This window comes from Cololabis saira, chromosome 22 (genome assembly GCF_033807715.1).
Source record: "Cololabis saira isolate AMF1-May2022 chromosome 22, fColSai1.1, whole genome shotgun sequence".
NCBI classification, from domain to species: Eukaryota; Metazoa; Chordata; class Actinopteri; order Beloniformes; family Belonidae; genus Cololabis; species Cololabis saira.
This window is the reverse complement of record NC_084608.1, coordinates 17,344,413-17,365,900: the sequence shown is the minus strand read 5'-3', so window position 1 is coordinate 17,365,900 and position 21,488 is coordinate 17,344,413. Positions and strand designations below refer to the sequence as shown.

The following is a 21,488-nucleotide window of genomic DNA, read 5'->3' as shown; positions in this document are numbered from 1 at the left end:
GGCCTGGATGTGCCTAGAGAAATCGAACTCAGCTTTCCAAAGATGTGATAAACCACAGTTAATTTATGTTTTAACAGGGCGGGCAATCACTTTTTCACACAGGGCCATGTAGGTTGGATGATTCTCTATCTCTTGATTTTTGAAGCTTTGCACATGTGAAATAAAGTGTTGAACCTGTTGAACCACCTTTTTTTGGAACCAGCATGAGTTGGAAATGGCTTCAAATTCCCTCACATGGCATTTTGTTAGATTGCCATAACACTATCTATCTATGTTCTGCCAATCCTTGCTACCTGCCGAGAAATGCTACTTTTGTGGTTCAGTCGATTTTAAGTTTTGCATTATCAGTTTGCATCTGTTCTTGCACGATGTAAAATGGATTATATGGGATGTTGAGTATTTGATCCTTCAAAATACACTTGCCCATGGCATGATTGCATTACACTTTGTGAACATTATACGATAAAGAGAAAAAAAAACAATTATATGGCTTTATTTGATATGCATTCAGTCATTGGCCTTTATTTAACCAGGCAGGTCATTAATAACATTCTTATTTACTTATTGACGGCCTGGCCAGAGGCAAGGACCACTTGGGGGGAAAAGGAAGTGGTCTAGGGAGTAAAACACAGTAAAATTGTAGCTCTGCAAAGGTAGAAAACCATTAGGTAGCATTTTTTGGCAAAGCAGCAGAACATGATCTATCTATTTATCGTACATTGACACCGCGATTGAATTGGTTTGATATTGGATATTGGATATTATGAATTCAACACCCATAACACTTGTGATACATACCACTGATTTTGGTCAAACCACTTGTGATGTGTTCATGGTCATCTAGACTATATATCACAAAACAGTAATTATTAAAAAAAATCATATATATGGGCATATATATGGGCTGATTTAAATGTGGTTTAATGAATTCAACACCCATAAAACTTGTGATACATACCACTGATTTTGGCCATATTGCTTGTGATGTGTTCATGGTCATCTACTATATCACAAGAGAGTAATTATTATAAAATCATATTATGGGCTGATTTAATGAGGTTTATTGAAAACAATCGGTGTTATGTATCAAAAGTTTTATGGGTGTTGAATTCATAATATCCAATATCAAACCAATTCAACCGCGGTTACATTGATGAGACATTTTTTCGACACACACGTGGTAACCATGGCAACGTATTGACGTTTGCGTCACAACGGAAGCAGAGATTTGACTACAGACGTAATTTTTTTGACAGCAAATTTTAATATTTTTTTCGAACTTTTACTGAAAATGGGTGACGTTTTATTGCTGAAAGAATCTGTTTTGGTCTATTTAGACAGAAGTGGTGGTCTTAAGAAATTTGTGGACGACTGCAGACGTCTAAACGGTAGTGCATGTGTTAGCGTAGCCTGACCGTAAAAACCTGACTTTAAACCAGGGTTTGAATTCACCGCAGCTAAAATGTCCGTCTCGTTTTCAGACCTCCTGCAGACTGAGGCAGTGTACAGGTTCTGTATCAGTGTCAATCCCTCAGATTTGACCGAAATGGACCCTGTGCTGGGGGACTATGTTCTCCATGAGCCGCTCACAGCCATAGCTCTGTTTCAGTCAGTAAGTCTTTCAACCAGACCAGCTCAAATCACACAGTTACGTTGGTTTTACCCTCTAAAATCTACTCAAATCCCTCTTTAGGTCTGCTTCCTGTCTATAAAGACACTCTCACTCACTGAGAAGATTCACACAGAAAGTCAGGTATGCGAGTAGCTGGTTCTCCTTGTTACTAACTGTGTTTAGTTTAACTTTGTGCAATACGTTTTCAGTCACAATAAGTGACCTAATGTACTAAGACAGTGGACCAGCATCCACAATTAGAGGACCCCCACCCAATAACCATTTCCAGTTAAGCCCAGGGTTCCTACGGGGGCTTGAAATCCTTGAAAGTGCTTGAAATTCAATGTTGTGTTTTCAAGGCCTGAAAAGTGCTTGAATTTTAGTTTAAGTGCTTGAAATTATAACTCTGTGTCTTTCACAAAATTGGGATCAGACTGTGTAGTTTAGTTATTACAAGGTGTTGGAGCCAAAATACTTTGATTTATTTTGTTTTATTTATTTAAACATATTGCTAAATGGGTCTCAAACTGAGTATGAGTTGTCATTCCCCTTATGGTGACGTCATGTTATACCTGTCAATCATTCAATCAGTCTTGGTGGGTGGTTGTCATAGAAACCATTATTACCTTCCTGGGTGGTGATTGCCCTCAGGTGCGACTGGGGGAAGACAGACAGTTTTCGACCACCGTGCAAGACAGACAGTGTGTTCAGACACAGGTTTATGTTTATAAGTTTAAACAGTGGATTTATGTTCGTTTTGAGTGCTGCTGCATATCAAATAAATGGATTGGCATATCCTACCTGGATCCTATGTCTGAGCTTTTGAATTTGTTTAAAGCACACTTCCCAACTAAAACCAACCCAGTTGCCCTGCTGTATAGCCTATAGGTACAGGCTTTACACAAGGAGAAATAAAATCAGTCAGATAAAACATAACTAGATGTTTACAGCACGATACAATGTACATAATTGTGATAAAAAGCTAACGATATTTTACCCCAGCCATAAGGTGCTTGAAGATTTTGAAAATGACCCTTGAAAGTGCTTGAAAAGTGCTTGAATTTGACCTTGAAAAATGTGTAGGAACCGTGTAAGCCAGACACTTCCTAATCATGTGGCATACTAGCACAATAACATGGTGCTCTCCATTATTTTCATTTAAGGTGACTGTCACTCTAAACTTCACACATCTACCTCCATTCCCTGAGTACACATTGGACCTGTGTAGTTTTCCTCGTGCCTATGGCCCCCTGAGACCCGTCTCCATGGAGGGCCTCGTCATTGCCATGACAAGGGTCACAAAGTACACCCTGGGAGCGAGGTTCCTGTGCGATGACGATGACTGCCCTGGCTCAACAGGTACGGTGCAAGGAAATGATCCTTAATGTTTTTGTCACAGTGGTAGCAGTAAAGAGACAATAGTCTGTCAATAGTTTCAACAGTCAACAGTTTCTTCCCCCAAGCTGTTGCTCTGATGAACTCTCATCACTCATAGAGTCTCAGAGTAATCAATCACTGTGCAATAATAATAATAATAACCACAATCATATGCTGTAACAATGCACCTTTCAATAACCATGTCTACCTCATACTGCTGCACCTTTCACTTTTTTTTTAAATTGTATATATATGTTAATAAGAGCTGTCAAAACCCCATTTACTGTACAGTGAGCGAAAATAACCAAGTCAAATTCCCTGTCTTGTTTGACCTGACTTGGCCAAATAAACATGATTCTGATTCTGATCATGTCTGTACACACATGGTGCGTTTTGAAGTACTTCTCACAAATGGGAGAGTTGTACATACAGATTCAAATGTCATTGTCAATGCTGACTCCAGGGTACCATCACATTCGTGTCCACACACCCGGGGCCACAGAGTCAGCTACTGTCAGAAATGACTTCTGCTGCAGGATCTGTGGCTCCCAGCTGAAAGAGGATGTGAAGCTCAGAGTTCTGGGAGGTGAGTGTCTCAGCATGGATTGTAACTTGTGTAGTGTTATGTTTTGTATGTGATGTATTCAGTTGTCTTTTCTGAAAACAGACAAACAGCTAGTGGAGCTGATTCATGTCAAAGCACTGGATGCACTAAGAGGCCATCAGCAAAGCTCACTCAGATACCAGTCCGTCACCCTGTTTCTCAGAGGTAAGTCTGAGTACACAGGTACATTTTCAGAATTGTTAGCCAGCAAGAATTGTTACTGCTTTGTTGATAAAAAGAAAATCTGATAAACGTTTGTAACCACACAGATATTTATTTGTAAGAGGGATGGTAATGAATCCCCAATGGAATAAAATAAGAGGGTAAACAGGAAGCAAGCTGACCAAAACATTTAATTATACTAAAACAGTGAAAATGGATTGAGTTAATATTTAGAGAGCATGTTGTGTGGCTAACCTTGCTCCGCAAAGCACGTAACCTTTTCTGCTTGGGCAGAAAAAGTTGGGTTAAAAGCCTTTGTTTTATATTTCCAAGTGTATTGTTTGTTTCTAAAACCAGGTTCCCATCTATTATGTTCACTCAGTCCTGGAAAATACAGTTATGTTAAGAATAGCTCATATTCAGTCATACCAGCTGAGGTTTGCCATTCGTTTTCTGCATTTTCTCCAAATGAAGTTAATTTTGCAAGACAAACTTGGTAAGTGAAAGTTCAAACAAATAGATTATTGTGCAACGAACTGCACGTAGTGCCCTATTGGAGGATTTTAAGCGTTTCTCTTCCCTATAATAACATTGTCAAGTCAATGCCTCTGAGATTTTGGCAAATCTGAGAACCAGTATTAACATATTCTGTTGACCTAGTCCTGTGGAGGAACTCAATACAGCAGGCTCCTGTTACTAAACATATACATTAATGAGTGCAAGGAACACTCATTAGCTCACTGTGAAATTCGCGCACAGTGAAAGCTTTGTTCTGTGTGCCTTTCTCTGTTTGCCTTGGCAGAGGTTGTTGGTGGCATGCATGTTTCTTTAATAATCACCAAGAAGCAGAGAACAACCTCCATGCTTGTTATTGTTTTGTTTCTCCTACTCACATAGATGAGCTGTGTAACACGATGAGAATCGGTCGTCTCTACAGGGTGCTAGGCATTCCTGCCCATGTGCACCAGTGGCCCAGCATTACCTGGAATATAGAAGCAAATAGTGTGCAACCCTGGGAGCCAGAGTGTAAGGCAGAAATAATCTAAGACTATATTCTGGCTAAAAAAAAAAAAGAATATATCAGCGGCATTAGTGTACCATATGTGAATGTCAAACCTTTTATCATGCATTGTAACTCTGCCTGCAGGCCGCAACAAAATCAGTGCCAGATTCCTGGAGCTGAATTCTGCCATGGCCTCTTCTCCCTGGAGATTCCCTGCCATTTTAGCTCACTACTTTGGGCTGGATGTGGCTCCTCCAGGCTTGTATAACACTCTAAAGCTAGCCTTGCTGCTCAGCGTAGTGCAGACGACGACAGATGTAAATGACACATTTCACAACTTGGATTTACTAGTTGTCACTACTGACACACTTATACTGGACAGGTGAAAAAAATATGAAGTGATCTGAATTACAAAACTTGATACATCTTAGATAGACTGATTAAATGAAAAGCTGTTTTTTAATTTTCCTTCTTAACTCTTTGTTCAAGACTAATGACATACAGCTTGAGTTTGGCATGCCATGGCGTTAGGCATCAGATCTCAGGGGAGATGTTTGCATCTCTATCTCGAGACGAACACGGGGCAGGCACTGCTAACATCCATGCCGGTTCTGCCTTACTTGCTACCGGAGGCATTTGCATGTTGGGAGACATCAGCTGTTACAAGAAGGACAAGTTGGATTACATTCAGTCGGGTATAGTACCAAACTGATTAATAAAAAGCAAGGAGTTCTCTCTGCTTTAAAGCAAGAATAATTTCTGACAGCTAAAGCATGTATGTATATTTCCCCCACAGCTCTGGAGAGCCGTACAGTGTCTGTGTTCATCCCAGGTAAGAAGTTTGGTGAGGATGCTGACGAGCAGCTTTCCTTTCCACTCCAGTGCAGCTTCTGGGCTCTTGCAGACTCGTCACAGCGGTCTGGACGGGCCGACTTTTCTGTACTGGGGATTGCAGTGAGTCCAATTACAAGAGTGTTGTAGGCATCTGTAGGAGTGAGCGATATCAAAGCCAAATCATATAACTAATTAGCAGTCTTATATTTTGTCTTTCAATAGATATTAAAAAAATAGCCTTAAAAAAAGCCCTTAAAAGTCAAGAGGTAAAGGATTCTATGGGTCCACAGCCAGTTTCATTTTGATTTTAAAAGGTATCATTAGTAGTTACCTCTTTGAAAGCTGTATGACAAGACACCTGACTCTCTCTTTATTGTGACCAGGAAATGGGTCCTTTCCCCGTTCAGTGTGCAGAAGCCTTTGGCCTCATCTTTGAGTGTAGAGACAGGGCGGGAGAGCAGGCCCTGCTTGCTCAGGCGGCTCACGTCCTCCAGCAGGCAGTTCAGCCTGAAAAACACCACTACTCATCTGGCTGGGAGTTCTCTAATCAGGATTACCAGGAGGTTTAAAAAATGATTTTAACACATCTTATTTGAAATAAAACTTAATCCTGTAGCAATCCCTGCTATTCTGTCTTCCAGCTGGTAGCCCATGCTCAGGGTTTGCAAGCGGAGCTGAGCCCTGCTGCAGAGAAATTAATCCATGGCTACTACATGGCGAGCCGCCGGGTTCGAGCCCAGAGTCAGGGAGTTAAGATGTCTGTGGCTTCTATCAAGCTACTGTAAGTACCATAATCCAACATATTGCTTTTTTAAATCTACTTTGAATAAAACTAGTATGAACAATTTGTTCATACTACATGGCTCCATTGTAATGTCATCAGTATCCACTAGATGTCATATCAACTTAAATATTGCTTTGAGAATTTTTTTTTTTTTTTACAGAATTATAACCACTGCCATTTAATCTCTTTCACTCTAATGCAGTGTTTGTCAATTCCTGTCTTTGGGACCCCTGTCCTGCATGTTTCAGATGTTTCCCTCCTTAAACACACTGATACAAATGACTCATCAACCGACTGTTGCAGACCTTGATAACATGCTGATGACCATCCATTTGAATCAGTTGTGTTGAGACATCTAAAACGTAAAATAGGGGTCCCGATTGTTAGTTTTTTCCCACTTCTGGTTGATGGTAGCACAAGATGAGTCACATCAAGCTTTAAATTTAGACATTTAAATAGCCTACCTTTCATTCTTGTACTTGCATCCTCATTTATTAACTTGTTGCAAATACCTTTACAGTAAAATATATCAAATCAAGCACTTGATCCCACTGAACAGTTACTCTTAGCTTTTCGTCACAGGATCTCCTTGGCTGAAGCCCACTGCAAGTTATGTCTTAGGACTCAAGTCCTGGAGGAAGATGCTGTGATTGCTGTACTGCTTTGTGAAAACTCAGTTACTCTCAAGCATGGTAGTAATCTATTTCTACAATATATAAAAAAATGAAACAAGGTCCATTATTTTTTTAAACCATTTTGCCTGCCATTTGAACAGTCCTCTTATTGGGATGCTTAATTAAGGCCTTTAAACCAAATGCATTTCAATTCAGCAATAGCTCTTTGTTTTTTGCATTTGTTAGCCAGGATTGTGTGTGCCGTCCGATATTACCATTTTTCCCAAACATACCCATCTTTTCTTACAGGAGCCTCTGCTCTCATTATTCCACCTAATGCAGTGTTTCCTTGCAACATGGCAGACGTAGATAGTTTGCACAAGAGAGACAAAACCCTGGACGAACTCCACCAGAATATCTTGCGTTTCATCTATGACTATGCACCGGGAGCAGATGCTTACATTACAGAGCAGTGAGACCTCTGAAAGGGTCCAAAGAGGAAGGTAGGTAGCACAAAAATACACTTGTTTATTCCAGCCCAGCTCAAGTGTAATCTAAAATGTTATGTTTATGTAATAATTGCTTGGGTTCTGGGTCTCCGGAAAGCGCCTAGAGACAACTTCTGTTGTAATAGACGCCATATAAATAAAAAATTGAATAAAGTAGTTGAGTACACACATCAAAGTTCATGTCAAATAATGTGCAAATGAATTGAAGATTAATCCTTTTAGTAAAGCTTTATGAATGGTTCAATTTTAAAAATGAAACGTGACAAGTCAGAAAACACAAATGTCTTGAAAATTTTTTATTACAAAAGTAATCCAGTTACAATATTCATGTTGAAATCAATAAAAAAATGCTGACAGAAAATGTACAATACAACAGCAGCTGAGTTAAATACGCACCTTTTAAGAGAGTTCTGATAATTTCACCTGGCTCCAGAACCCTACCAATATAAAATAAAGAATCAGTCAAAATGAAATAAATATAAAAGTGGTACATTGTTATAAAACTCATTTAGTTCAGTTAATCACATTTTCAGCAGTCCATTTTGGTATGATGGGTAAACGGCAAAAAGTGAATCATCATTACTGAGGTAAGCTATTTAAGTAAATCCAAAATGCAGAAAAACATCAAGCTGTCGTCAGCTTCACTTACCAAAGACAAGGTTGTCACACGCTCTGATACTGCTGCCACCACGTACCTGAACAATCCACACACAAGTTTTATCAGTAATATTACAAAGTTGGGAAAAAAAACACTGGATCAAGACTGCCAGAGCAGACAAGTTGCAGCTTATAATTCAGAAAACACTACTTCACCACTTTATTGTCTGATGGGTAAACGGCAAATAAGTGAATCATCATTACTGAGGTAAGCTATTCAAGTAAATCAAAACACAGAAAAAAAATAATCAAGCAGTCGTCAGCTTCACTTACCAAAGACGAGAAGTCACATGCTCCGATACTGCTGCCACCTCGTACCTGAACAATCCACACACAGGTTTTATCAGAAACATTACAAAAAAGTTGGACAAAAAAAAAAAACATTGGATCATGACTGCCAGAGCAGACAAGTTGCAGCTTATAATTCAGAAAACACTATTTCACCACTTTATGTCTGATGGGTAAACGGCAAATAAGTGAATCATCATTGGTAAGCTATTCAAGTAAATCCAAAACACAGAAGGAAAAAAAAAAAAAAGAAAAAAAAAAAAAAATCATGCTGTGGTCAGCTTCACTTACCAAAGACGAGGATGTCACACTACTGCCTGATACTGCTGCCTCCTCGTAACTGAACAATCCACACACAGGTTTTATCAGTAACATTACAAAGAAGTTGGGCACGGAGAAATGTTTCTGTGTGTAGAATATTTAAATTTATATTAAAAAAAAAAAAACATTGGATCAAGACTGCCAGAGCAGACAAGTTGCAGCGTATAATTCAGAAAACACTTCTTCACCACTTTAATGTCTGACGGGTAAACGGCAAATAAGTGAATCATCATTACTGAGGTAAGCTATTCAAGTAAATCAAAACACAGAAAAAAATAAATCAAGCGGTCGTCAGCTTCACTTACCAAAGACGAGAAGTCTCATGCTCCGATACTGCTGCCACCTCGTACCTGAACAATCCACACACAGGTTTTATCAGTAACATTACAAAGAAGTTGGGCAAAAAAAAAAAACATTGGATCAAGACTGCCAGAGCAGACAAGTTGCAGCTTATAATTCAGAAAACACTATTTCACCACTTTATTGTCTGATGGGTAAACGGCAAATAAGTGAATCATCATTGGTAAGCTATTCAAGTAAATCCAAAACACAGAAGGGGGAAAAAAATAAAAAAATAATGCTGTGGTCAGCTTCACTTACCAAAGACGAGGATGTCACATGCTCCGATACTGCTGCCACCTCGTACCTGAACAATCCACACACAGGTTTTATCAGTAACATTACAAAGCAGTTGGGCACGGAGAAATGTTGTTTCTGTATGTAAAATATTTAAATTTATATTAAACACTGGATCAGGACTCCCGGAGCAGACAAGTTGCAGCTTATAATTCAGAAAACACTTCTTCACCACTTTAATGTCTGACGGGTAAACGGCAAAAAGAGTGAACTCATCACCATTTCAGCTGCATATTGTACCACTGCTCAAGATTCAAACAAATTCAACCTGACTCAACATTTAAAGCCATCTGTCTTCTGACACAGTAAAACTTAACTTTTGACTTCTCTCTATTCCACTACTCAGGTTCACTTTAATCAGAAATCAGTTTTCTTCACTTTACTACTAATTGCTCTCAGGAGCCATACGCTATTGATTTTTAGCCTAGATGAATAAAATGTACTGAATGAATAGCCAATATTGTGAGGACAGATGAGTGATCACCCAAAGGTCAAAGGGTGCAGGCCTAACACAGCTTGGGAGCATGGCTGGATCAGGACAGGTTCAACAGCAGGTCACCACCTCTGCCATGACCTCAGTCCTCTGTGAGGGCAATGACGACTTTTCCCAGTAAAATGGGAGGGGGTGGGAGGTATTCCCTGACCAGCACCTCTTCTACTAATCCCTAGTGAAAACTAGATGTGGGTATCATAATAAGTTTAATGACACTCATGGGTCTTTCCTCTTTTCAACTGTCCAAATAAATGATTTATTGTTGTACTTCAAGGATAAATTAATTTGACAAGAGGTACTGGAAATAGTAGTCTCAGAATGTTATAAAAACAGCTCTTTGTATTGTAAGGGTATATGCAAACGCATTTAAGGATATTTTGGAATTCAAAAGCAAGCGATTTTAATCGAATAAAGCTACCGTAGTTATTAAAATCAATACTAAAACCTCCACACAATCCACGTGGACGTGCAGGCCGGAGATCACGATTAAGCCATTTAAATGTATGCATCAAGTGAAATTGTCAGTTGTAAGGCCAGTTCTCACTATATTACACAAAAACGAGTATCTATCTTCAACATTAATATTTGTACAATGGTGGGAAACAACGACATTGTATAATCACTTCTCCACGTGGCCCAGATGCTGACTAGCTCCCAGCTAACTGCGCATTCCAGCACCCGTTCATAAAGTAAGAAGTACGACGCCAGGTTGATTTTATATATACTCTACAAGCACACAAATGAGTTACAATGTTGCTTACCCATGCAGAAAACCCCAGACAAGCCTTCATACGAACTACAGAGAAACACGTCCGATCACCACTGTCGCCTCCGCTCAAAGAGCGAGTTTCCGGTTTGTGCTTCGCTTTCTGCGCATCACAGCTGCGCATGAAGAGCGCTGAAACACGAGTCACCCGTTTTATAATAGATCCATGGAGTCACCTCACACTTTGTAACGTTTTTATTCAAACACTAAATGCGATTTTATATGCATTTTATCCATTGCATACAAAAAAGAGCGATATTAAGAAGAAATAAATATAAGTTCTGTTTATTCCCATCTCTACTAAAAAAACGGTACGAGTTTGTGGGATTTGTATATTCAAAGGGTTCTTATTCAATTTCATCATTAAGTCTTCAAGCTTTTCACATAATTTACTCTTAATTTTATCAGCTTCACATAGTTACACCTTAGATCAGTACACCAGCAACGTGCAGGTGCAGAATTAATGTGCACTGATTAATTCTTGAAGTGATAATAATGTTTTGTATTTCATTGTTTTTGTTCCCATCAAAGTAATGTATGAATAACGTAAATTGTTAAGAGCAACAATCCAAACTTGACATTTATTTTTATCGTGAGTGGGTTTTTTTTTTCTTCATATTTCTGTGTATACAGCATAGATCTTATGTCTGGGAGAATTTTTATGTAACCTAACTTTCTCTCTCTCTCTGTTATTATTATTATTATTATTATTATTATTATTATTATTATTATTATTATTATTATTATTGTTATTATTATTATTATTATTATTATTATTCCTAAAATGAAGCACCAAAGCTTAATATGTAACAGTGACACAAAAAGTGTGTTTTTTTAATGATCACGAAACAAATTTAATGTCCAGGAAATCTTTGGTAAAATAATAATAATGTATTTTCTAATTTCTTAGATGCTTAGTTATTTTCTCAAATGGCCCCATGAAAGTGTGTTAGCCTGCATTTTAAACACTTCGTTAAAACGTTTAGAGACTTGTCTTCTTTCATTGTTAAGTAATTTATTCACAAACACATTTACAACCATGCATGTAAAAAGAAGGAACATTAGATAAAGAGCCTCCATTGTCGACTCTCTGACAGACCACTTCACATGACAGATGTTAAGTTATTCACACATGCATTTAGTGCAAATGTCTCAAGTCAAAGTGCACGCTCAAGCATGACGGCTCACCCCATTGGATTTCTGCAAATGTTATACCTGGGACATGTGTAGGACTGCACAAGGCAAACAGGACAAGCCAAAACAACAACAGAGAAACACAATACATGCTTCTTTTTTTTCAAAGTTTATACAATAAAATTCAGGCAATATATTAATTTACAATGTCTCCTCATGGGTATTTGTTTAATGAAAATACAGTCAGAATTGAAAGTTGTCTTGTAATCATAAGGGCTTTCATCTCCCGCTTCACAGCATGAACTCATGCAAATTGTTTCACACATTGTTTTAGGTTTATTTTAGAGAGGTGGACGACGATGGGCCTTGATTCTCTGACTCTGAAGGATTATTCAGAAATTGTCCGCTTGCTCCGACGTACAATCTGGATCGCATTGGCCATTTCTGTAAAAACAATTGTAATAGTTAAAGAAAAGAAAAAAATCCAGGACCAACAGGCCACCATAGTAATGATGTTGCTGTTTTTGAAAATTAGATACATCAACTGAAATTGATGCAGGCCGTAATTGATCACGGACCATCATTTCTTTCTTTCTTTTTACGCAGTGATAGTTTTCGTTCAAAATTGCTCTAAATAATTTAAAAATAAAACAGATATGAAAATACTGACAGCAAAAAACCAAGTAACGTCCAGGCAGTTTGATGATGCACTGACCTTTACTGGGTGCAGGTATCCTTCCCCTTTCAGTGATTTTAACGTCTCTGTTTGCTTTGTGCTCTCTCCCTCCTCCGTGCCTTCATCCTGCAGTGTTCGGGTTAGATGGGCAATATAGGTGGTGGCCAGTATCAACACGTCGAGTTTGGACAGCTTGGTATCCGGTGGCACTGATGGCAAAGTCCTTTGCAGTTCCAGGAAGGCATTTCTCAGGGTTTGCACCCGGCTCCTCTCCCGCGCCGCGTTAGCTGCCGCCGGGCGGCCCCGGCCGCCGAGCCCCGCCAGCCCGCCGGCCTGGAGCAGCCTGGCCCGGTGCAGCTCCCGCTGGCCCTCCGGGCTGGGGCTGGAGCTGGGGCTGGAAGCGGGGCTGTCATCCACCGGCCCGGAGACACCGCTGTCCATTCGGAGCGTCTGACTTCCAGCCATAGGTGCACTTATAGACCTGAACATTTAGATAAACACACTTTATTTTAGAGTAGTTAAAACTGCCCAATATACATTTGACACAATATATTTGCACATTTTCAATTATTTATTGCCGTGTGCCACTACTTTGTATTTAACTAAGATTTAACTTTTAAAGTACAGTTTAAATTATTAAAGTTATTTAATGTTTGTCTCCATGACTTAATGCCTCTCCAGCAACTCGCTATTGAAAATAAAGTCCATCAGTGCAGTTAGTTAAATATAAGACACATTCTAAGTTTAAATCACATCCACCATCAAACAAAGCAAGAAACAAATCCAAACGACACTCTGACAGCTGGTCACAATGACACAGACATTAGTTTGTACTGATTATTTTGTGAAATCCCAGAAGCCTAACAAAAGTCCTTCCAGGTTTTTGGCCAAACTAAAGCCTGAATTATGGTTCTGCGTTAAATCGACGCAGAGCCTACGGCGTAGGGTACGGCGTAGCCTACGCCGTAGGCTCTGCGTTGGTTTAACGCGGGACCATAAATCAGTCTTGAGAGTGTAGGTCAAGTTGATGGTCTGATATGGAGTTTACCTCTGGTGTTTTTCCAAGGCGCTGTCTTATGAACCGACATGAAGGCAATTCAAAGAGAAGTTAGACTCTAGAATATAGTCCAGTTCCCGTGCAGTGTATCCTCTGTGAGTCCGCAGGAACTGTGCGCATCAGCGGGTCCCGTTGCGCGCATCCACCTCCTCACCTGTGTGCGTAAAAGTCGCAGGAGCTCCTAATTTATTGGACGCATAGCGCGGCAGACGTGTGTAACCTACTTCACACAGACGTGATTAATCACTCCGTCACAGAGCAGAAGACTTGTTTCCCTAACCTAAGTTCTCTTGTGTCTGACGGCGGGATGGAGGCTGGTTTTCAGCGCCAGAGGCTGGGCTGGTTTTAATGCTTTAACTCCGATGGCCGTATCCTTCTCTAATTGGCTGCGAACCTGACACTGCATTCTGCTTTCTGTGAGCGTATCAAAAAATTTACACCGGGGAGACGCTTAGTCAAAATTACCCTCCAAAAAAAGAGATCATCGCTGCCTGAAATAAAGGCAAGTAAATGGCTATTTCCTATGGACCTTGAAGACAAACTGACAAGTGTAAGATGATATGCAAAACATTTGACGGATTGCCAGGGTGTCTTGAACTGCAAGCTCATTGGAACAGCTAATAAATAAACTCCAGCGTAGCAATCAACAGGCAGGCATTTAGGAAATTCTTGTGAGACTCATAAATTAATCACCCTGATTTTCAGGGCTCCAAACGGAGATGTCGGCAAATTAATGAAAGGAATTATTCATAAAATGTATATCCTCCCGACTGCTCTCAACAAACATTGTTTTTGTAAGGATGAAGTAACAGTATTGCTCCGGGCCCCTAATTACAAGGTGACGTTAAGGAAGGTTAAGTAAGCTTATTTCCTTAATTATCCTGCATCTTTCAGGGGTTACACATGCACGTGGCTCCTAAAAACTCATTCAAACACTTCTCAACAGAGCTGACAATACATCCATCCGTACTGTTACTGTATTTACTACAAAAGAGCACGGAATCATTTATCTCAGCTGTTGGAATAGAAGCATGTGTGTCGTTAGTTTGGGGTAAAGTAAAGACTTGTAATAATAGGGTACAATGATCATTTAGATCATGCCATTCTGCATCTTGCGGTCCACTTATTTCACCCAACGCATTTAGAAGAAAAATTACACACATCATAGAAGATGTAAGACTCTGCAAGAAGCAGTTTGTACTGTACAGATGATTTATTTGTACCAAAACCAAAAATCTAATCAGAGATATTACAGCTGTGAAAATTAGGGGAAAAAAACACTGTTTTACTCATTCTTTTTTTTTTAAAGCATATAGGACTATTCCCAGGATATTAATTCAGTTATAGGATATTGTTAAAATCAAACCATTAGAGTATGCTATGAAGATTTATGTACCGTATATATGTCATAGCTCTTCCAATCCACCAGGTCAAGGACACTGCTGCAACTCTGCAGCTGTGGATACACTAGAAAGACCGAACGTCTCCAGTTATTTCCTCTTTAGGTATTTAGTATTACTGTGGAAATGGGTGATAATCTTTTCTGCTAGAAACACAAGAGAAAAGATCTACAGCTATAAGCTGTTTTAACAGGTCAGAACCATTTACATTGTTGCTCTGTGGCTCATTTGTGTGTGAGCAGATTTCAGTTAGTGATAGTTTTGTTTCAGGCATCCTTGTGACTTTGCTGACGAGACAGCTATGAATCCATAGGAGGAACTTTTAATACTGGTCTCCTATAAGACAAGAGGAAGAAAAGGCAAATATGAGTGAAAAAAGAAGAAGAGGAAAAAAATCAAAGGTCATTGGGAAAAGTCTTAGCCCTAATTATTTTGTCAGCACAAATTTATAAGTGTACTTATTCTAATAATAACTGCTCCAGATAGTGCAATGATAATTTTCATATACACACAAATTACTTTAAAAGAGCTTTCAAAGAAATGAAAAGAAAAAAAAAACATAATCAAGATAAGCAATCAGCCAAGTTTGTACAACAAGGGAAATAAGCTTGAGCCGATTAAAAGCTGTTTTTACTGATCATTTGGACATTTTATCTTAAAAAATGCTTAACTCTGTATGACAGCTTGAGGTAAAGTAAAACTCTTTATGACAGTGAGATGTAGAGTAAAGATGTAAAGTTCTTACAACAAAAAATAAACTCTACAGTTTAATAATTGAATAAATAAGAAAACAGATCTAAATGCATTTTCTTCAACTATAATACCGGACCTGAGAGGCTGATGTGTGGTTCCCTCCTCTGCATGTTAACGTGGCTGTGGATGTGACCAGGATGTGGACCGTGACCCGTGTCAAAGTCATCTGGAACATAAACAAAGTCAGAAACACCCGAGAAATTCAAACGTGTCCCAACACACGAGGCATAAAGTACTCCACGAGCAGCTATACAATTTGTTCAAGAGTTGTTTCGGTGTGTTTTTTTGGGTCGCACTTTCTTAACAGTGTGAATTTAGGAATTATAATCTAAAAAAAAAAAGGACAACTAAAATAGTCAGACGTGACGTACTGGTTAACTGTAATCTGGGCAGAGACATAACTGAATTGATCAAATACTTGCTTTTTAAAGTGCACTGGATCAGTGGTGCAGGCCGCATGTCTTTAGTTTGTCTTTTCTTCTTGGCATCTTTGCATGCTTTCCAGTTAATAAGGAACTGTCTGGTTATCTCATTTATTTCCCTTCCATCAAGCGTCCCTAAAAAACAAATAAAAGTAACAGCAAATGTAAAAGTAAACAATGTTGTTGATTTTTAAGAAAAAAAATTATATTAACTTGAATAAAGCAAAGCAATGAAGTGCAATCTTGTATTAGAATAGTATTGAGCATAAAAGTGACTAGTTTACCAAGGTTTGTGCAAAGGGTTGTCAATCGGTCTCTGTACTTATGTGTTTTACACACAGGATTTCCTCTCAGTTCCATTACCAGCAGCTGTGGCCAGAGGCTAAAAACATCCTCCAACTCCTGTAAACGCACAAAAAAGAGAAGCATCCACTTTATCCTGTTTTGTTTCTTAGTGCTACTGATCCCACTGGCTGTGATCACGTCTCTAAAGTTTTTTTATCAGTAGCTTAACAGGAAATAGCGGTCAATTTTGATATGAACAAACGTGATGCACAATTACAACATGATTAGTAATCAGAGACAAACATAAGAAAAGTTGGTATAGGTTAAGGCTAAGGTGAAGTACAAGGGCCGAGAGAAAGAGCATAAACAACACTTTGGCCTGTTTTAATAAACAGTGTCGCCGGTGTCATGTAACTACAAGTTTTCTCCTGGGGCAGTGTGAGGCTGGCTCCTCCAGCTAGTTGCCTGCAGTTGTATGTTTATCTAAAGACACATTAATCCAAGTCTGGAAATATGAATACTCTCTGGACACGCTCTGATTGTTCATTGCCTTCCTGTCTTGGCTAAAGCGCTTCCACTTTTCCAGCTCGAGCTGCAATCAGTTCAGAGGGGACCCCTGAGCACCACGCGCTCCCAGGCTTTGATAAATGATCGTGTCAGGGCCGTCACTCAGAAGGCCCTCGGTGAAGAGGAGCCCAGCGCCAAATTGCCCCCCACGCGGGGGCGTAGAGAGCGGCAGAGGCTGGATACTCGCTGAGCTTGGCTGGCTTTCTCGCCTGGACTAATGATGGGCCAGTTATGAACCTGCATTTGACCAGAGCTTCGATTCTGCTGTCCTCTCTGCCCTGCACACAGCTAACAGCCTCCGAAGATGCTGGCCATTTGTCACCCTGGCTGACTGCCTGTCATAATCTATTTTAAAAATCCATAATGTTTCCTCTAGATTCTGACCAAATGTTGCAGGAGAAGGAATTGATCCTTTAGAGAGCTGTCTTTGCAGAATCAATAGTGGCAGACGGGTTGTATAAATTATTGGAGATATCTGCTACAAATGACAAGAGTACAACAATTACCTGCATCAACAGCCTCAAAAGAAGATGATTTGCTTTGAAGATGAAGTCGCAACGAAGCGGTCAATTATGAAGTGCCTTAAACATGCTGACTGAATTCTGCCCTGTTAGATAAAGTAATCAACATTTTCACTTCATGAATCAATTCAAATAGGAAAATCGCTGGCGTCATTCAGATGAATCTTCTATTAAGTGATATACAGCTTGGATGTCAAATAGAGGATCCAACAGCAGAGGAAAAAACTCGCCTTCCAGAGAGAAAGAGAGAATTTGGTGCTTGTTTAAAGCTGTCAGTGAGAGAAGTCTCAAGGGAACAGCTCGCTGATTTGTTGAATAATTTTGACCCTGTGTGCGTCGTGGAGACTGGGAACCTCTGGCAGGATTTGGAGGATTTGGTTCTTTACAACCCTGTTCTCCATCTCATTTCACACGCCAGTGCAGAAAGTTACAGAACAATGTTAATGCTGACCCGATCAGCTAATGGATGGCGTGTTGACTTTAATATGCACTGTCATGCATGCGTAGTTCCTATGTGAAAGTATTTACTTTGACTGTGCAGGCTTTATTAACGCAATCAGCCTCTTCTTCTTCACAGACCTGCAACGGAAACTTATTAGAAACACTTTTAATAGACTTACTTAAGTAAATATATACATACCTCAATATGGGTCAGTGTGTTATCAGCAGCAGAAAACTCTTGGAGTTCCTTCAGCACTGCCAGGTCCCTTATGTCATCAATATTGTTGTTATTAACATTCAATACACAAAGAGTTTCCTGTGCCAAAAAGAAAAAAATATAGATATAAATGAAGGGAGAAACTGCCATTTTACAGCCACTCATGGCAACATATTAGATATATTATAGATACTTTGGAGATTACATTTGATGATGCAATCCAACCAAGAGGTTTTCATAAAGACAAAATGCATAAACATGAATTTATTACAGATACACCTTCAAATATAATCTACACCGTACTTGTAAGAGGATTGCTTTATGATAATGGATTCTTATTGCACAGTTATTACAGTACTATGACCTCAATGGATTCCCATTTTCATCTTTTTCCTTCATCTTTACTTGCCATCCCGTTAGATGAAACGTTTAAACTTGTTTTATCTGAACTCCTGAGATCAGATTAATTATTATTATATATTATTATGAATTTTGATTTTAATTCTCTAATGCTTTATTTATAAAAAGTTAAAACTCTTTAGACTTACATTGCCCTTTCTTTAGTTAATACGAACAAACAAGGAGTTGATAGATAGATAGATAGATAGATAGATAGATAGATAGATAGATAGATAGATAGATAGATAGATAGATAGATAGATAGATAGATAGATAGATAGATAGATAGATAGATAGATAGATAGATAGATAGATAGATAGATAGATAGATAGATGGATAGATGGATAGATAGATAGATAGATAGATAGATAGATAGATAGATAGATAGATAGATAGATAGATAGATAGATAGATAGATAGATAGATAGATAGATAGATAGATAGATAGATAGATAGATAGATAGATAGATAGATAGATAGATAGATAGATAGATAGATAGATAGATAGATAGACAAATCACATCTCTTGTTAACTGGATGTGACAACCAGCTCGAACACCTCTATCTTTGTTTGAGAAAAGAGAAAATCTCCTCCGATCTTTTGATCATCTAAAAACAAATACTTAAATTAGCAAGAATCATATTGCTGGAGAATTGGGGAGTTTGTTTTTTTCTGAAAATGTTTTCTATATAGAACAATGTATATACATAGGCTATTTAAAAAAAAATAAAAAATCATACAGAGAGTGCGAGGACAGTCCTGCGGTCAAAGAGCAACTTCTCCCCCGGCTCCAGCCTTTGATTCTCCAGATGAAGCTCTTGGAGGTTGTGGAGCTGCTCCAAACCCTCCACCACTGTAATTCTGTTTCCACCCAGATACCTGCACATCGGGAGAATCCCACCCCACAAACGTTCACACACACATATAACCTCCAATAATCAACATAGCACAGAAAACCGATTGGTAGAAATTGCTTACTCACAGTTTGGAAAGTTTGTGCAGATTGTAGAGATTATCTATATGAGTGATGTTGTTCTTCTGCAGGTACAGATGGGTAAGGTTGGAGGCAAAGTCCAGGTTGCGGATGTTTGTGATCTGATTATCATACAGGTAAAGAACGCAAAGGTTTCTACACATGGAGAGATCTCCCTGTAATTAGGTCAAAAATAATGGTTAACTTAGAAATACCAAATGGGATAGAAACAGAATTAAAACACAAGAGATCACATTGGTAACTTACAATATCGTTGATGTTCTCGTTGTAAAAGTAAAGGTGGGTGAGAGTCTGGAGGTATCGTGGGAAAGAGATCCCCTTTCTCTTTTTGAAGTGCTTTCTTGATTTAGCAATCAGATCTACGGTCAAGCATGCCATGTTTGCTTGTCACAGGTTCTGCTTCAGAGAGGACTTTTTTCAACCTCAGTCACGAATTCAGCCCTCGCACCAGTGACTTTGGCTGCATGTAAGAAAAATAAACTGTCAGATGCAGTTGCGTGCAGATAATTCAACACCAAGTCTTTGCTGATGACAAATTACTTTAGCATTTAAAAGCATAAATTGACAGACATTGAATGGACTATAAGCTAATCAATGACGGTTAAAAATAATTGTTGAAAACAAAAACCCTCTGTGACTCTAAGAAACCTAATTAAAGGGGCAACATTTGGTTGACTAGTCAAAGATGTGATCATTGTGATCATTTTTACGATGTAGTCGGATATTCTGCTACTGCCCTCTATTCAGCTCCCAAGGGGATTTTTGTTAACTAAACCCAACCCTTTGGTCCTACATTTGAACTTTGATTGTTTATGAATTTTATCGGCTCTCCATCTGATACAAAAAAACAAGTAACTGTCAGTGTCTGAGTTTACAGACAGATTAGTGAACTGGCCTTCAGGTACAGGCCCAAGGGCCTGAGGAAAACAGAGGGACCCTAGCTTTATCCCAAATATATAATACACAGTATATTATTATTATTATACAAAATTAGATACAAATATAAATAAAACTATTCCTAAAGAGAGACATTAGAGATAAAAATAGTAGCACAAAATCAGGTTGAATAAAATATTTTTATCATGTCACTTGTTGTTGATTTTTAAAACAACAACTGACATGAAATAATTGCAAGATACAGGACATAGATAAATATCATACAAGTGTGTTCAGCTGTTTTGTGTATAGAAAGATAGAATATATAGAAACTGTGTAGGTCATGTGCAGCACATGTCACATTTCATTGAAACTGCCTTTTTTATGACTTCTTGTATTAATGTTTGATTTTTTTCTGTACTAGTTTGAATGCTGGTCAGCTTCGCGGATTTTTGCTGGTAATTCTGGGTCCCTTTAATGTGGATTATGTTGCGTTGCTATGACAAAGAAAAGTTGTTTACATGTGGGCATAGCTGTTTGATTGAGCTTTCCCATAAACAGATACCGACCTGAATCACCCACATTGGAGACAAGCTGAAGAGGAGAGATCAAGGATCTAAAGCAAAAGAAAAATGGATATAAACAAAGAAGAGGTTTTGATCTTTTTCCTTGCCTTTTTTCCAACCTTGATCATCAACAAGACTGTATGATTCCTGGGAAGTAAAATGGATGAAACTGGGAAGTGGTTGTTTTCAATGATGTGGCTGCATGTTCTGGACTTCAGCATCTCCCTCTCCAGATGCTTAAGTGACACTCTAGCACGGTTGTTGCCAGGCAACAAAACAACACCTCAATGAATTTATGATGGTATCTGGAAGTTACTTTCTCGTTCATTTTCTAATGTAATTTTCCAAGCCAGAGAAGTATTCCCCCTTTGAGGATTAAAGTCGAATCCAGTTCGGTTCAGTAGCTTTCAATCTGGACGCATTTATCATCTGAAGAGTTGAGGGTCATTTTTTTTGTCAAAAAAGTCCGTGTTTGATGAGTGAAAATGGTGAAAAGTGTTTGTAAATTGCTGCAGCAC

The 21,488-nt window shown here is 38.8% G+C and overlaps 3 protein-coding genes and 1 long non-coding RNA gene across 5 annotated transcripts; 1 reads left to right on the top strand and 3 right to left on the bottom strand.

The window, feature by feature from the left end:
• Nucleotides 1-1,261: 1,261 nt before the first annotated feature.
• mcmdc2 (minichromosome maintenance domain containing 2) lies at nucleotides 1,262-13,072 on the top strand. Its single transcript, XM_061713403.1, has 15 exons — nucleotides 1,262-1,388; nucleotides 1,482-1,612; nucleotides 1,694-1,753; nucleotides 2,776-2,971; nucleotides 3,453-3,575; nucleotides 3,657-3,758; nucleotides 4,653-4,781; nucleotides 4,903-5,140; nucleotides 5,248-5,453; nucleotides 5,555-5,712; nucleotides 5,976-6,155; nucleotides 6,234-6,373; nucleotides 6,959-7,068; nucleotides 7,300-7,493; nucleotides 12,603-13,072. Exons 1-14 carry the CDS (start codon nucleotides 1,292-1,294, stop codon nucleotides 7,464-7,466), a joined length of 2,037 nt encoding a protein of 678 aa, XP_061569387.1. The 5' UTR covers nucleotides 1,262-1,291; the 3' UTR covers nucleotides 7,467-7,493; nucleotides 12,603-13,072.
• LOC133423233 (uncharacterized) lies at nucleotides 7,781-10,764 on the bottom strand. Its single transcript, XR_009770810.1, has 7 exons — nucleotides 10,656-10,764; nucleotides 9,366-9,411; nucleotides 9,071-9,115; nucleotides 8,736-8,784; nucleotides 8,430-8,474; nucleotides 8,149-8,194; nucleotides 7,781-7,936 (listed from the first exon to the last, which is right to left on the bottom strand). It is a non-coding gene; the product is annotated as an uncharacterized LOC133423233 (long non-coding RNA).
• On the bottom strand, nucleotides 11,742-15,846 carry LOC133423238 (transcription factor 24-like). Of its 2 annotated transcripts, XM_061713402.1 has the most exons (5): nucleotides 15,757-15,846; nucleotides 14,924-15,263; nucleotides 13,519-13,681; nucleotides 12,510-12,951; nucleotides 11,742-12,238 (listed from the first exon to the last, which is right to left on the bottom strand). In XM_061713402.1, the coding sequence occupies exons 4-5, from the start codon at nucleotides 12,933-12,935 to the stop codon at nucleotides 12,131-12,133; spliced, it is 534 nt and encodes a 177-aa protein (XP_061569386.1). In that variant the 5' UTR covers nucleotides 12,936-12,951; nucleotides 13,519-13,681; nucleotides 14,924-15,263; nucleotides 15,757-15,846; the 3' UTR covers nucleotides 11,742-12,130. The 2 variants fall into 2 exon arrangements, with proteins under 2 accessions (XP_061569386.1, XP_061569385.1); XM_061713401.1 differs by lacking the exons at nucleotides 13,519-13,681; nucleotides 14,924-15,263; nucleotides 15,757-15,846 and having other exon boundaries at nucleotides 12,510-13,061.
• On the bottom strand, nucleotides 13,808-19,952 carry ppp1r42 (protein phosphatase 1, regulatory subunit 42). The gene is made up of 8 exons (XM_061713554.1): nucleotides 19,775-19,952; nucleotides 19,517-19,683; nucleotides 19,275-19,413; nucleotides 18,116-18,232; nucleotides 16,387-16,504; nucleotides 16,052-16,237; nucleotides 15,757-15,846; nucleotides 13,808-13,941 (listed from the first exon to the last, which is right to left on the bottom strand). Exons 1-8 carry the CDS (start codon nucleotides 19,904-19,906, stop codon nucleotides 13,808-13,810), a joined length of 1,083 nt encoding a protein of 360 aa, XP_061569538.1. The 5' UTR covers nucleotides 19,907-19,952.
• Nucleotides 19,953-21,488: the final 1,536 nt, after the last annotated feature.

Bases quoted from the DNA above. Each gene is read 5' to 3' on its own strand.
- mcmdc2 (XM_061713403.1), top strand. From the start codon at position 1,292: ATGGGTGACGTTTTATTGCTGAAAGAATCTGTTTTGGTCTATTTAGAC. The intron at 3,759-4,652 runs GTAAGTCTGAGT...CTACTCACATAG, and splicing joins CGTCACCCTGTTTCTCAGAG to ATGAGCTGTGTAACACGATG. The intron at 5,141-5,247 runs GTGAAAAAAATA...TCTTTGTTCAAG, and splicing joins GACACACTTATACTGGACAG to ACTAATGACATACAGCTTGA.
- LOC133423238 (XM_061713401.1), bottom strand. From the start codon at position 12,959: ATGTTCAGGTCTATAAGTGCACCTATGGCTGGAAGTCAGACGCTCCGA. The intron at 12,239-12,509 runs GTCAGTGCATCA...TTGTTTTTACAG, and splicing joins GATACCTGCACCCAGTAAAG to AAATGGCCAATGCGATCCAG.
- ppp1r42 (XM_061713554.1), bottom strand. From the start codon at position 19,906: ATGGCATGCTTGACCGTAGATCTGATTGCTAAATCAAGAAAGCACTTC. The intron at 18,233-19,274 runs GTATGATTTTTT...TTTTTGGCACAG, and splicing joins GGACTGTCCTCGCACTCTCT to GAAACTCTTTGTGTATTGAA. The intron at 13,942-15,756 runs GTCCGGTATTAT...ATACGCTCACAG, and splicing joins ACCACACATCAGCCTCTCAG to AAAGCAGAATGCAGTGTCAG.